General features: G+C 34.2%; 2 protein-coding genes across 6 annotated transcripts in view; one reads left to right on the top strand and one right to left on the bottom strand.

The window, feature by feature from the left end:
• LOC136039222 (period circadian protein-like) overlaps window positions 1–16,493 on the bottom strand; it is a 569,811-nt gene that overhangs the window by 381,491 nt on the left and 171,827 nt on the right. The gene's annotated exons all lie outside the window — the stretch shown is intronic.
• The window catches only part of LOC136039224 (UPF0415 protein C7orf25 homolog), a 74,786-nt gene that overhangs the window by 20,481 nt on the left and 37,812 nt on the right, over window positions 1–16,493 (top strand). For both annotated transcript variants that reach the window (XM_065722760.1, XM_065722761.1), the window contains exon 2: window positions 7,476–7,645. In XM_065722760.1, the coding sequence (XP_065578832.1) occupies window positions 7,490–7,645 (156 nt within the window). In that variant the 5' untranslated portion in view covers window positions 7,476–7,489. The remainder of the gene's footprint in view (window positions 1–7,475; window positions 7,646–16,493) is intronic.

The raw sequence follows: 16,493 nt of genomic DNA, 5'->3' as shown, positions 1-16,493 counted from the left end.
AATCCGAACTGGCCATAATGGGTAGCCTGCGAACCTAGCTAGAAAGAGATCCCCTGGTTTGGTGTTGACCGGTACATTTGGACTCATTTCGAAACTGGGATAAGGGAAGCAATCATAAGGGAAGTGTTGGAGGCTGTCTACCTTGTCCTCGCAATTTAAGGGGGCAAGCCCGGCGGGTACCACGGCTCTTGCAAACAACTCACTCACCCCTCTTCTGCTTACTTTTCTCCTCCCACCCAATTAATTGCCAATTGCCAATAAATATCGGAAAGTCTATAAATGTCGGATAGCCTTAATTATATATATTATACAGGTCACTGATCATGAGAATGTCAATAAGAAAATCCATAAGTCCCAAGGGAACTTTCACTCAAGAAGAAAAATAATCCGCTTATTCAAATTATAATCCCTTGGTCACTGAATTAAATATTAGCTTTAGTTCAGGTAGAGACTATATCCTTTAGTAATAGGTTATATCCATAAAAGGTCCTCACACCATGAACTCTGAATGAAGACTCACTTTCAGTTAATTTTTTTTTTTCAATTTAATTCGTAAGAAAACTTTGATTTTCTGAGAATCCTCGAAGAAAGCTTTCAACTACGTTTGGTGTTGAGTTTCGAATTAATCAACTGAGGTATTTTAAATAGCCTATCCCTAGGAAAAAAAAGTGGAATTTTTTTTTTAAATGCACTCTGTGCATGCCGTCACAGTTTCATATACATGGGTATTTTGTATTTGAAAATGATAGTACTCTTTTGCTCATTTTCTCTTCTCCCTTGGTCGATAACCAAGCTTTGCAAGACGCAGCCAAATATATTACTATTTCTCGGCTGAAGCATCTCGCCAATGGAAGCTGTCTATCAAAACCTCTCACAAGACTTGATAATTGGTGCTATTTGAAGTTTTGACAATCGACGGTCTCTAGAGAATTAAAAGACAGAAGGCTAACCTAACTTCTATTTTGAAGCTCGATGTTTTCAAGTTCACTTAATCACGGCCTTAAGGATACAAGAACAATCAGAAACATGGACAATTGAAGGAAGGATTGCGCAAGGACTAGATTAAACAAGACCTTAATCACGGCCTTAACTTTCAGACAACAGCATTGGATATTTTGCTGCATCAGTGCCATAGCTTAGACCTTTGCTGCTGAGGGCTAACTTGAATTTTGTCATCTCTTTATTTTAATTGTTATTCAAGAAAATTAATGAAAGTAAAAAAGCAGCTTTAATTTTTTTCGTTGATTAAGAACGCATTTCTAGTGTTTTTTTAATTTCACGGCAGTTTCTTTCAATATCAATATGCATGTCTTGTTCAATTTCCAGCATAGCTTTATTTGTTAGGCTTTAAGTGGACATGGTTGGTTTAAGATGGTTTTTGATTAATTTTAGCCTAGAGAAGCTTTTCTTGCAACTAGCATCACTGATGTCAGATGCTAAAAAAAAAAAAAATCAACATTATTACAATACTTGGTTAGGCATCTTCAAGTTTAGATGCAATAAATAAATAAAAAACAAGTTTTTTCTACTTAAAGTAAGGAGCAATATTAAAACTTAAAATTATCACAAATTACTTTGTATATTAGGGGGGTTGCCCCCTAATGAACACCTTGCTCTTTACTCTAAAGCTTTTTCTTACTTTGAGAACTAGAGTTGTGACAGAGTCAAACTTAGCATAAAGAGCAAGGTGTTTGGGAGGAGACAATCCCCCTAATATACAAAATAATTTCTATTTTTCTTAAATTTTAATGTTGCTCTTTACTTTCAGTTGAAAATTTTTTTTTATTTAATTTCCGACTGTTTTTCAAATAATACCAGGTAGTCAAGCTTCCCTTTATGGCGAAAATTTATCCTCCCACAGAAAATTCCTCAAAGTCAAGCTATTCTTATATAAAATAAACTCCACTCACCTAGAGAATACTCCTTGGACAATTTGGTTGTTGCTGAAAATCATCTAGGGAAATTTTTTGTGGATATTTTCAAATCATGTCAGAAATTCCCCTCCTTAAAATTTTTCTCAGAGATTTCATCACCCCCTGTTTATTATTTTATGTCAAAATTCAAGTCAAATTTCTTCATTTTTTTAAGTTAGAGAGTATCTGGTTTTGAACTGTTAACCTCTCAATTTACAGGCAAGTGCTCTTCCCCAAGGCTATGAACTATATGTAGCAATTACAAATATTGCATTTCAACAGCAAGGATAAATTTTAGAACTTATGCCCCTTTCCCCAGGGGCTGTGGGGGTCATGTTATCCCCAAAGGCATACATATTGGACCAAACAGCAATCCTGAGCAAATTGGCTGTCTAAAACTTTTGATAAAATGACTTTGGGGAGGGGGGCTAACTGCCCTCCAGCCTTTTTAGTGACTTAAAGAGGACATTAGAACTTTTAATTTCCCTTTGAATGAGCCCTTTGTCAATCTTCTAGGATCATTGATTCAATATAATCCCTTATATCACCATCATTTCATAACTTACATCCCTTTCTCCAGAAATTATGGAGGGTAATATCATCACCAAAAGGATAATTATAGAGTGTTTGGACTATGCTGACAAAAATGGTTATCTTAAAATTTTGTTGAACAGTTTTGGAGGGGGGAGGGCTCATGAAATGGGGATAGTTGCTCCACTCCCTGTTTAATAGTTCAATGATGGGTATCATTAAACTGAAAAAATATTATATATTTGGAATCAACATAATAAGCTCATTCTTTTGATGTATTCATTGATATGAAAATTTTTTTTTTTTGGAGATTTGGCTACTATTGAGCTGCATTTCTCCTTACTGCAGTTTCTTACCAGGAACTGTTTTATAATATATTTTAATAACCAAGAGACCGAGGCCAAAATGACTTTTTTTTTACACCATGTGTTTGTTGAAGCTGCATAGGCTGGTAGATATGGGCACTCGGTTTTGAATTCTTTTTTATTAGTGTCTTTTAAAACTTGGTCTAAATTAAGGTTGTTCATGCTCAATGTCACTTCAGGCCTTAAAAAAACATATTTTGGGCTTCATTCTGTAACTGTCTTGAATTTTAGTAGTTACTCTGTCTATTAAAGAAAATCTTTACTTCTATTGCCAAATATATGCTTCCTCCTGACTCATCTTATAGGCCCAAATAAATTTCAAGCTCTTCACTGCAACATTTGCCATATATTAAAGCATTATCTGCAAATTCCCCCAGTTTTGCTTCTAATTTGGTATGTAAATACTTTGGATGTGGAGGAAGATTTGTCTTCATGAGGAAGAGTTAGCAACAGTACTAAAAGGATAAAAAAAGGCCCCAGGTGCTGATAGTGGGGTAAATGAGTTTCTTGAATATGGGGGCTGTGAGGTTAGAAATAAATAATTGAATATTATGAATATGATTTTTGAAAAAGGGGAAGTACCTAGTGATTTTACGGAAACCTTAATTAAACTCTGTATAAGAAAGGTGATAAGAGTGAGTGTGGTAATTGTCAAGGCATCAGTCTTGTCTCTGTAGGTGGCAAATTACTTAGTAATAGGATACTTTTTAGACTGAGAGATGCTGTAGATGGCATAATACTAAAATCTCGTCCTGGTATGTTAATAAACTGAGGAGGGGGGTACTCAATCTAAGGGGGGCACATTAAGCACTTGTGGTTTGTTGAAGCAAGTTGAAGTGATGGTTACACCTTTTGGGTAGCCTTCAATAAGACGTATCACTTTATTCTGAAGGACCTGAACCCATTTGAAATTTGTACAAAAATTGCTTGACCATAACAAGCGCACATATGAAACATAGGGGTGAAGCAAAGCGTCGTATAATAACAATAATACCCTTGGAGGTAAAATATTCTTAAAGCGTTTAATCACACCAAGACCCTGGGCAACCTTTGTTGCAACAACATCACTGTAAGATAGATTACAATCAATATAAAAACGCAAATATCGGTAACAATAATAATCGGTAAAAATAACAATAATACCTGTTCAATCACACCAAGACCCTGGGCGACCTTTGTTGCAACAAAATCACTGCAAGATAGATTATAATCAATATAAAAACGCAAATATCGGTAACAATAATAATCGGTAAAAATAAATATCAGTAAAAATAACAATAATACCTGTTCAATCACACCAAGACCTCAGGCAACCGTTGTTGCAATATCATCACTGGGACGTTTCTATGATAGATTGCATTCAATATAAAAACCCAAATATTGGGTTTCCTGCACTTGCCCAACAAGTTTATTTTCGAACGTAATTCTACCATAAATCTCATGAGGCTTGCCTACTCTAGATTACAATATAAAATTAGTCTTGGTAATATTTACTAATAATAAACTCAAACTGGTAAAAACGTAGAAAGTTTTCAACACACTATTAGCTTTCGACACAAGACTACCCAAACAACGATTTGACCTCAGGCAAAATGTGACCACAGATTAGGCTTGAAAACGTATCAAGAGTGGATTTTTAAAATAGTATATATGAAGTATCTTGAGAATAGCTTGGGGAATGGAATTTAAACTTTTAGGGTGGAGTTGTTCAGGGAGAAGAAGTTCAATAATTATCAAAATCTAAAGAGGAAAATACAATCCATTTTTACGTGCCTGCAAATTTTTTAGAGAGCTAAAGAGAAGGAGAGCACAGTTTTAATTTCAACTCATTTCTTATTCTCCAAATGTGGTTACATTAGTTACTCATACCAATGTAAAATTAATTGTTACCATTGTGCAAAGTGGTCACCCTTGTTTTCAGAATGCTGTTGTGTCTTGAGTTTCAATTATTTTTGCTCGCTTTCCAAGTTCTCATTGTGTGTATTGATGTCTCTCTCCTCACATAGCAAAATATACACCCTTTGGTTCAAGTTATTTACTTGGTTCAAGTTATTTACTTAACATAACTTGGTTATGTGAAGTTAAGTTATGGTTATGGTTTAAGTATTTAAGTAGTTATTAAGTAGTGTTTTAGAAGTAGTATTTTAAGTAGTATTTAAGTAATTATGGTTTAAGTATTGGTTATGTTAAGTTCAGTTAACTTGGTTATGTTAAGTTATTTACTTAACATAACTTGTTAACATAACAAGTAATTTACTTAACATAACTTACTTAACATAACTTGGTTCAAGTTATTTACACCCTTTGGTTCAAGTTATATTTTGAAGGTACGTTTTAAATCATAGTTGTTTAACTCCAACTAGCTCCACGTGGCTTCAACTCTTAAAGGAGGGGTCAAAATATTTTGAAGTAGATTTCATGCTTTTAAAAAAATGTGCTTAACACCAAATATCAAAGCATTGTGCATTTTAAAGTTTTTTTTTTTAATGACTTTTGATTTTTTCTTCTCCCCATGTGTAGGCATGTATTCAATAAGGCATCTTTCTTGTTTGTTTCATCTTTCTGTTTAACTCTTTCTGTTTAACTTTCTTTCTTGTTTGTTTGTCATCTTTCTGTTTAACTCCAACTAGCTCCACGTGGCTTCAACTCTTAAAGGAAGGGTCAAAATATTTTGAAGTAGGTTTCATGCTTTTAAAAAAATGTGCTTAACACCAAATATCAAAGCATTGTGCATTTTAAGTTTTTTTTTATGACTATTTTGATTTTTTCTTCTCCCCATGTGTAGGCATGTATTCAATAAGGCATCTTTCTTGTTTGTTTCATCTTTCTGTTTAACTCTTTCTGTTTAACTTTCTTTCTTGTTTGTTTGTCATCTTTCTGTTTAACTCCAACTAGCTCCACGTGGCTTCAACTCTTAAAGGAAGGGTCAAAATATTTTGAAGTAGGTTTCATGCTTTGAAAAAAAATGTGGTTAACACCAAATATTAAAGCATTGTGCATTTTAAGTTTTTTTTTATGACTATTTTGATTTTTTCTTCTCCCCATGTGTAGGCATGTATTCAATAAGGCATCTTTCTTGTTTGTTTCATCTTTCTGTTTAACTCTTTCTGTTTAACTTTCTTTCTTGTTTGTTTGTCATCTTTCTGTTTAACTCCAACTAGCTCCACGTGGCTTCAACTCTTAAAGGAAGGGTCAAAATATTTTGAAGTAGGTTTCATGCTTTGAAAAAAAATGTGGTTAACACCAAATATTAAAGCATTGTGCATTTTAAGTTTTTTTTTATGACTATTTTGATTTTTTCTTCTCCCCATGTGTAGGCATGTATTCAATAAGGCATCTTTCTTGTTTGTTTCATCTTTCTGTTTAACTCTTTCTGTTTAACTTTCTTTCTTGTTTGTTTGTCATCTTTCTGTTTAACTCCAACTAGCTCCACGTGGCTTCAACTCTTAAAGGAAGGGTCAAAATATTTTGAAGTAGGTTTCATGCTTTGAAAAAAAATGTGGTTAACACCAAATATTAAAGCATTGTGCATTTTAAGTTTTTTTTTATGACTATTTTGATTTTTTCTTCTCCCCATGTGTAGGCATGTATTCAATAAGGCATCTTTCTTGTTTGTTTCATCTTTCTGTTTAACTCTTTCTGTTTAACTTTCTTTCTTGTTTGTTTGTCATCTTTCTGTTTAACTCCAACTAGCTCCACGTGGCTTCAACTCTTAAAGGAAGGGTCAAAATATTTTGAAGTAGGTTTCATGCTTTGAAAAAAAATGTGGTTAACACCAAATATTAAAGCATTGTGCATTTTAAGTTTTTTTTTATGACTATTTTGATTTTTTCTTCTCCCCATGTGTAGGCATGTATTCAATAAGGCATCTTTCTTGTTTGTTTCATCTTTCTGTTTAACTCTTTCTGTTTAACTTTCTTTCTTGTTTGTTTGTCATCTTTCTGTTTAACTCCAACTAGCTCCACGTGGCTTCAACTCTTAAAGGAAGGGTCAAAATATTTTGAAGTAGGTTTCATGCTTTGAAAAAAAATGTGGTTAACACCAAATATTAAAGCATTGTGCATTTTAAGTTTTTTTTTATGACTATTTTGATTTTTTCTTCTCCCCATGTGTAGGCATGTATTCAATAAGGCATCTTTCTTGTTTGTTTCATCTTTCTGTTTAACTTTCTTTCTTGTTTGTTTGTCATCTTTCTGTTTAACTCCAACTAGCTCCACGTGGCTTCAACTCTTAAAGGAAGGGTCAAAATATTTTGAAGTAGGTTTCATGCTTTGAAAAAAAATGTGGTTAACACCAAATATTAAAGCATTGTGCATTTTAAGTTTTTTTTTATGACTATTTTGATTTTTTCTTCTCCCCATGTGTAGGCATGTATTCAATAAGGCATCTGTCTTGTTTGTTTCATCTTTCTGTTTAACTCTTTCTGTTTAACTTTCTTTCTTGTTTGTTTGTCATCTTTCTGTTTAACTCCAACTAGCTCCACGTGGCTTCAACTCTTAAAGGAAGGGTCAAAATATTTTGAAGTAGGTTTCATGCTTTAAAAAAAAAAATGTGGTTAACACCAAATATTAAAGCATTGTGCATTTTAAGTTTTTTTTTATGACTATTTTGATTTTTTCTTCTCCCCATGTGTAGGCGTGTATTCAATAAGGCATCTTTCTTTTAGTAAATTCAATAGCTATGAGTTTGGGAGAAGAATATTTGCAACTTCTTGACAGTTATTTATTAGAAGGAAGAAATCTAGTTCAAATACTGGACAGCACGCCATGGAATGATATAGGTAGGATCAACATGCTGAAAAGGAAGCTTCAGGCAGAAACAGACTTTTTAAATAAGGTATTTCAAATAAGGTTACTTTTAAATTTTGGATATGTTGTATATCTTCATCAACCTGTGGTAGCCTAGTGGATTAGTCTCTTCTGTGCAATATAATTACTAGGGTTTAACCCCAGTTGTTTCAAAATTAAGTGACAGGACTGGTAAGTTCCATATAAAAAGGCCTGGCAAGTGATTTTGACAAATATTTATGTCCTATGCTCCATCAGCGACTGTAGGGGTTTACATCCTTTATTTTATTTTTTATTGTTATCTTTAAACAACCATGCGCATTCTTTTTAAAAGGATATATAAAAAAAAAATAGTTTCTTCAGGTCATTTGTAGTGCAAAAGGCGTTCACAGATGTTTGGTGGGAATTTATTTAACCAAGAGGTCCCCTTCGCTCTTGGCCGTATGACTGCTGGGATTAAGCTCTGGGCCCCATAATTCCAAGCCAAGACCAATCCAATCGACTACCAAAGGTCAAAGTCTAGACAGATGTTGTGCTTTCTTCTACAGTTTAGGGGCATGCGCGTACAATCAAGAAGCTCGCTTTTTCACAGAAATGGCGTCATTTTTTTTGGTCTTTGCTTCGCTTTTTAACACCAGATTCTCCACTAAGAGAATTTGCTAGACCAGCCAACAATCAGCATATTTATGTATATGGCCTTTTTTGTCATTTTATAGCCATTTCTGGCGTACACATTTTTTTATCCATGAGAACAGATTTGTTTGTCAACAATTTTGGAATCAATAATATCTTTCGCGAGAACACAAATTTTATTATTGTTAGGAAAATGGCAATATTTTAAAAGTAACTGTAACATTATTTTATTAGATTTGTGTTTACTCTAGTAGTGTTTACTTTTTATGCAGCTTTTCACTGTTTGATCAAATTCTGAAAGCTCTAGGTTTATAGAAATAAATCTGTCCAGTGTCCTTTGACGAGGAAAGGGGTGGATATAGGGGCGTCATTTTTTTGGGGGAAGGGGGGTTTGTCAGTTGTCCCCCAATTGTGTACAAGAAAAAATATGTCCCTTGACTATCCTGATATGGACCCCTCTTGCCCCCCTCCCAATAAAAATGCTGGAGATTCGCCCCTGGATAGACAATTACAAAAGGCACCTTCTCATGTCTTTAATAAATCCAATAGTAAATATAACAATCTTTATGGCAGAGTATCCTATTTTTTCCTTCTGGGTATTATACCTTTGTCATACCTTTAGTATATTATTATACTTTATAGGCGTATAACCTATAAGGTTTAGGTATATTACCTAGATATGTATATCTAGGTATATTATTATACCTTTTGGGTATAACCCAAAAATATTTTTCTCATGATATTCTCTCTTGAAATTTCCCACATAATTTGACAAACAAGATTAACAAGCATTGATTTCAATTTTTTGGTCGTTTTCATCCACAATATCGATCAGGAAAGCCCTTTCTAAGGTTTTGTGAGATTGGATGAGCATAAACTTGTAAGGGAAGTCTTTCCGCAAATACACTTTAAAAAATTCAATTACCAGTTCATCAGTAATAATGTTCACTACTAATGATATTCAATTTAATTCGTTTGTCCATGTCAAAATTTTCAGTTCATCAATCTTTCCAACATGTCTCTGGCCATAAATAATATTCAGTTCATCTGTAATAATAATATTCATAACAAATAATATACAGTTCAGTTGTACTTGGCCAAAATATTCAGTTCTACAAGTCCTGCAGCATGTCCTTGTCCTTAAATAATATTGAGCTCAACAGTATTGGTAATATTCACAACAAGTAATATTCAATTCAGTTCATTTGTCCCTCGCCAAAATATTTAGCTCTTCAAATTCCAGCATATCCCTAGCCACAAATAATATTCAGTTCATCATTTAATAACAATATTCATAACAAATAATATACAGTTCAGTTCAGTTGTACTTGGCCAAAATATTCAGTTCCACAAGTCCTGCAGCATGTCCTTGTTCATAAATAATATTGAGCTCACCAGTATTGGTAGTATTCACAACAAGTAATATTCACTTCAGTTCATTTGTCCCTTGCCAAAATATTTAGCTCTTCAAATTCCAGCATATCCCTAGCCACAAATAATATTCAGTTCATCATTTAATAATAATATTCATAACAAATAATATACAGTTCAGTTCAGTTGTACTTGGCCAAAATATTCAGTTCCACAAGTCCTGCAGCATGTCCTTATCCATAAATAATATTGAGCTCACCAGTACTGGTAATATTCACAACAAGTAATATTCACTTCAGTTCATTTGTCTCTTGCCAAAATATTTAGCTCTTCAAATTCCAGCATATCCCTGGCCACAAATAATATTCAGTTCATTATTTAATAATAATTAAATAAAAAAAACAAGTTTTTTTAAATGAAAGTAAGGAGCAATATTAAAACTTAAAACGAACAGAAATTACTCCGTATATGAAAGGGGCTTTTCCTCCTCTACACCCCGCTCCTTACGCTAAAGTTTTTTATTGTTTTAAAAAGTAGAGTTGCGAGAAAGAATCAAACTTTAGCGCAAGGAGCGGGGTGTCGAGGAGGAAAAGCCCCTTTCATATACGGAGTAATTTCTGTTCGTTTTAAGTTTTAATGTCGCTCCTTACTTTCATTTAAAAAAACTTGTTTTTTTATTTAATTTCTGAAAGTTTTTGAATTAATGCATGTCTGATTTTGGCTCTCCGTACATAAATTACTAAAATGAAATTTGCATATTAATTCTTTTTTTGGCTAAATGGCTTTCTCTTAGTTTTGATCAGACGATTTTAAGAAATAAGGGGTGGGGAAGGAGGTCTAGTTGCCTTCCAATTTTTCGGTTACTCAAAAAGGCAACTAGATGTTTTAATTTTTAACGAACGTTTTTATTAGTAAAAAAAAACGTAACTTAAGAATTAACTTACGTAACAAACGTACATAACTTACGTTACGTTTTATCCCAATTCTTTAAGAATGACCCCTGAATCAGAAAGTCCGTAGAATAAATAGTTGAAATTATTTTTAATATAGCCCCCTCCCCTGAACCCCACACCCAAACCAAAAAAATCCCCCTGATAACATCGGTACACTTCCCAGTAACCATTACTGTATGTAAACATTGGTCAAAGTTTGTAACTTGCAGCCCCTCCCCCAGGGACTGTGGGGGGTAAGTCATCCCCACAGACATAGTTATTATGGTTTTCGACTATGCGGAACAAAATGGCTATCTCAAAATTTTGATCCGTTGACTTTGGGGAAAAAATGAGCGTGGGAGGGGGCCTAGGTGCCCTCCAATTTTTTTGGTCACTTAAAAAGGGCACTAGAACTTTTCATTTCCGTTAGAATGAGCCCTCTTGCAACATTCTAGGACCACTTGGTCGATACGATGACCCCTGGGGAAAAAAAAGAAAAAAAAACAAATAAACACGCACCCGTGATTTGTCTTCTGGCAAAAAATACGAAATTCCACATTTTTGTAGATTGGACCTTGGAATTTTGTGTATAGGGTTCTCTGATACGCTGAATGCGATGGTGTAATTTTCGTTAAGATTCTATGACTTTTAGGGGGTGTTTCCCCCTATTTTCCAAAATAAAGCAAATTTTCTCAGGCTCATAACTTTTGATGACAAAGACAAAATTTGATGAGACTTATATATTTAAAATCAGCATAAAAATCCGATTCTTTTGTTGTATCTTTTAGTATCAAAATTCCGTTTTTTAGAGTTTCGTTTACTATTGAGCCGGGTCGCTCCTTACTGTTCGTTATCACGAACTGTTTGATATTCACAACAAATAATATTCAGTTCAGTTCATTTGTCTTTCGCCAAACTATTCAGTTCATCAAATCCTCCAACATGTCCTTGGCCATAAATACAATGACAAAACAATTTTAGGATGTCTTACAGCCATTGGCTTCCGGTTAATGGCTAGAAGCATTCAATAACAAAGCCAAATAGATACAGAATTGGACCTCATTGCTCTCCAAAGTTTGAATTATGATGATTTGAAAAGTCCATCCAAGACAGCCATCAAATTTATTCACTAGTTATTGGCTTCTAGCCAATGGCTACAAGCCATTCAATAACAAAGCCAAATAAATACGGAATTGGCCCTCATTTCTCTCCAAAGTCTGAATTAAGATGATTAGAAAAGTCCATTCAAGACAGCCATCAAATTTATTCACTAGTTATTGGCTTCTAGCCAATGGCTACAAGCCATTCAGTAACAAAGCCAAATAGATACGGAATCGGACCTCATTTCTCTCCAAAGTTTGAATTAAGATGATTTGGAAAATCGATTTAAGAAAGACAGCCATTAAATTTATTAACAAGGACATTCCTAAAAAAAAAAAAAAAAAAAAAAAAAAAAAAAAAAAAAAAAAAAAAAAAAAAAAAAATAAGATTAGTTCTACAGAATTGACATTAAAAACTTTTCGCCTGTGAATCTATGAGAACATTTTGAATTAAAATCAAATCGTTAGGTGGCATCAAGTCATGGCTAATTGTAGAACAAGCCAAGGCAGATAGTCCGAGTGAGTGAGAGGCATATATTGCATAAGCCCTTTTCAGGACTGTATAAAAATGATGTCATTTCACTTGTGCAATTAGTGTAATTTTAAAAGCCAATCATATTATTTCTTATTTCGGGAGAAAAAATAACTCCCTAGAGAATATAGGGTAAATTTGGTAGCTGCCCCGTAGTTGCAAGACCTGTTGGGCATTTTTTTATTATATCATTTTTTCAGCTTTTAATGAAAATTTGCAATCATTTTGATTTTCTTGGGCTTAAAAAAAAAGATGAAGCCTCCTAGAGTTTCATCAATCTAATTAACAGTATAATTTAACCCTTTTGTCATATTGTGTCTAGGGTAATAGCCGAGTGCTTTGACTGTGCCTAATTTCGGGCAACTATTTTGTATAAAAAAAAACTTCAAAACTGCACTCTTGTTTTTCCGGTTCGTGTTTCTTCACAGTTAATACAATTTACATGTACACTGATGGGGACAAGGAAGACGTATTGGCACAATGTGTGGGAAATATAAAGGCCTATTTTGGGCTATACATTGACGACATCAGAGGGAGGGGATTTCTGATAAAGTATAGTGGATGGAAAATGTGCTAGTTACAATTATTCTGCATTTTATAAAGTAAGCATTGTTTTCTTAACATTTTCCATCCTCAGTAGCCCCTATCTAGACTTTTATCCATGCATATTTTTTTTATATCTTATATATCATAACTATAGGTCGTCCTAGCCAAGTGGATTGGTGCGCTGGATTTAGGATCCTTTGTCCGAGAGGGCGAGTGTTCGAATCCTAGTATACCCAATTATTTGCTTTGGGATGGGGGTCAGTGGCGTGACTCTGTAAGCTGAGCCAGAGTCGATCCAGCTCTAAGTGGGTACCCGGAATCTTGACAAGGTAAACAGGAAGGGTGTGCAAAAGCACAGGATGAACCACCACTCTTTATTGTTCTGATAAGTTTTGACCATAGTACTGTGCGTTACATACAGTAATGCCAAAGAATTTCCGTGCACTTCTTGTCTTGCGCATTTCTCCCTGGCTCCTTCTTTGCGCGTGCGCAGTAACACATTTTTATCGACGGCTGGTCATACTTGCGGTAGAATTGGAGCACAGTGCTCTAACGCTAGTTTCTCCACTGACCAAGCCCTTTTCTGGCGCTGTCATGTGCCCCATTTCTGAACTAACGCGCAGTACTGTAAATTTACCTTCATTGTGCGGTTTGTTCAGCAAATGAGACTGAAGTCAGGCGGCCTTTTATACTAATACCTACGGTCCAAATGATATTGCTTTCTTAAATGGTTTTAGTGGAAAGATCACGTAAACTGTTTATTAAGAAAGAACAAGCATATGTAAATAAGGTTATATATTGCAAAAGAAGGGCTAGTCCAATCCCATTTTATCACACAGTCTCAAGCGCCTCATATCGATATTAATCAAAGCAGTCCATATTTATTCTTTCGCTTTCTTTAACCCTGCTGTGTATTCAGTAAAAACCACAATAACAATATCATAACCAAACGAGTTTCTCCAAGTCTCTGGGTGATTTTGCGCGGTGTAAACTACAAGCTGCAGTAAAATATGCCAGTCAAATATCTGAAATACCGGTAAGATACAGAAAATACCTAATTTTACCGTGACCAATTTTATCATTTACAACACTAGGTAGCATTAATTTGTCTTTTCTCCTCCATGGCTAGCGCGCAACTTGAACGTCATAGAGAGCTCTTTAAGGGCTCATTAAAAAAAAATATTATTTCGAATTCATTTCGCAACCAGCATAAAACATAATGCGGAAAATAAAATCAATTAAAAGATAAAACATCTTTGTATACAAAATGATGTTTTTGGTATGATGTCTTATTAGAGTGACGGCTTCCTGGTTTCTTGGTTTGGCTTTTTGCTATATCGTGGTCGCACCATTAATTGCAACCTAGTAATTCTCAAATGAATCTTCTGTTATTATTATCTTGTCGAAAGGTACGTGTGTTGCCTTATCGTCTGTATGATGATTGATTCTTTGCGAAAAACCACAGTCTTTTTTTAATATTTCGGTTGCTATGGGGTAGAGCTCGTTTTTTACTATATAGAAAAAAATGTAGGCCTCCGTGATCCGTCTTATTCTTTAAAAGAAAAGAAAATTACTTATAAAAAAAATATTTGTAGGTAAAAGTTTGAAACCCCTACAATATGGTAGGCGTATGATATACTCAAACTGGTGGTGTGATTTTCATTAAGAGCGATTGTTTGTTTGTTGTTGGTTTTTTGTTGTTTCCACCCTTGTTCAAAAATCAACTAAATTTTGTATATTTGGAATCAGCAAAAAAATCAAGTTCTTTTGATGCATCTATTGCTATCAAAATTCCAGTTTTTAGAGTTTTGGTTTTGGAGCCCGAGTATTTCCTTGCTTCCAATCTGTTGCTACGGACTGTTTGATTATCTATCTATATAAATAAAAATGTTATGTTCGTCTGTCCGTCCGTTACACTATCTTCTAAAAAAAGGGGAAAAAACCTAAAAAATAAAGAAGAAAAAGAAAACTTTTGAATTAAAATGGAATAGTTGTGGGCATCAAGTCATGGCTAATCAAACAGTTCGTGGTAACGAACTGTAGTAAGGCGCGACCCGGCTCAATAGTAAACAAAACTCTAAAAAACGGAACTTCGATGCTAAAAGATATACCAAAAGAATCGGATTTTTATGCTGATTTTAAATATATAAGTCTCATCAAATTTAGTCTTTGTCATCAAAAGTTACGAGCCTGAGAAAATTTGCCTTATTTTAGAAAATAGGGGGAAACACCCCCTAAAAGTCATAGTATCTTAACGAAAATCACACCATCGCATTCAGCGTATCATAGAACCCTATGGAAAAAATTTCAAGGTCCAATCTACAAAAATGTGGAATTTCGTTTTTTTTGCCTGAAGACAAATCACGGGTGCGTGTTTATTTGTTTGTTTGTTGTTTTTTTTTTTTTTTTCTTTTTTTTCCCAGGGGTCATCGTATCGACCAAGTGGTCCTAGAGTGTTGCAAGAGGGCTCATTAACGGAAATGAAAAGTTCTAGTGCCCTTTTTAAGTGACCAAAAAATTGGAGGGCACCTAGGCCCCCTCCCACGCTCATTTTTTCCCAAAGTCAACGGATCAAAATTTCGAGATAGCTATTTTGTTCCGCATAGTCAAAAACCATAATAACTATGTCTTTGGGGATGACTTACTCCCCCACAGTTCCTGAGGGAGGGGCTGCAAGTTACAAACTTTGACCAATGTTTACATACAGTAATGGTTATTGGGAAGTGTACCGACGTTTTCAGGGGGATTTTTTTTAGTTTGGGGGTGGGGTTGAGGGGAGGGGCTATATGGGAGGATATTTCTTTGGAGGAATATGTCATGGGGGAAGAAAAATTCAATGAAAAGGGCGCAGGATTTTCTAGCATTACTATTAAAAAAAAACAATGAAAATATAAACATGAAAAAGTTTTTTCAATTGAAAGTAAGGAGTAGCATTAAAACTTAAAACGAACAGAGATTATTACGCATATGAGGGGTTCTAAAAATACTTTAGCATAGAGAGCGAGGTATTTAGGAGGAGATAAATACTTCGCTCTTTATGCTAAAGTATTTTTAGTAATTTCAACTATTTATTCTGCGGCCTTTCTGATTCAGGGGTCATTCTTAAAGAATTGGGATAAAACTTAAGATTTAGTGTGAAGAGCGAGGTATTAACGAGGGGACAAACCCCCTCATATATATAATCAAAAATATAAGAATATAAAAGTTTGTTACGTAAGTTAATTCTTAAGTAACGTATATTTTTTACTAATAAAAACGTTTGTTAAAAATTAAAAGTTCTAGTTGCCTTTTTAAGTAACCGAAAAACTGGAGGGCAACTAGGCCTCATTCCCCACCCTTTATTTCTCAAAATCGTCTGATCAAAACTAAGAGAAAGCCATTTAGCCAAAAAAAGAATTAATATGCAAATTTCATTTTAATAATTTATGTACGGAGAGCCAAAATCAAACATGCATTAATTCAAAAACGTTCAGAAATTAAATAAAAAACTAGTTTTTTTAACTGAAAGTAAGGAGCGACATTAAAACTTAAAACGAACAGAAATTACTCCGTATATGAAATGGGTTGTCCCCTCCGCAATCCCTCGCTCTTCACGCAAAAGTTTGACTCTTTGCCACAATTCTACTTTTTAAAACAATTAAAAACTTTAGCATAAAGAGCGAGGGATTGCGGAGGGGACAACTCATTTCATATGAGCAATTTCTGTTCGAAGTTTTAATGTCGCTCCTTACTTTCAGTTAAAAAAACTTGTTTTTTATTTAATTATATTTTAAAAACTGTTTC

The sequence above is a fragment of the Artemia franciscana genome, chromosome 19 (assembly GCF_032884065.1).
Source record: "Artemia franciscana chromosome 19, ASM3288406v1, whole genome shotgun sequence".
NCBI lineage: Eukaryota > Metazoa > Arthropoda > Branchiopoda > Anostraca > Artemiidae > Artemia > Artemia franciscana.
The sequence above is the reverse complement of the archived record's forward strand: the minus strand, read 5'-3'. Positions and strand labels throughout refer to the sequence as shown.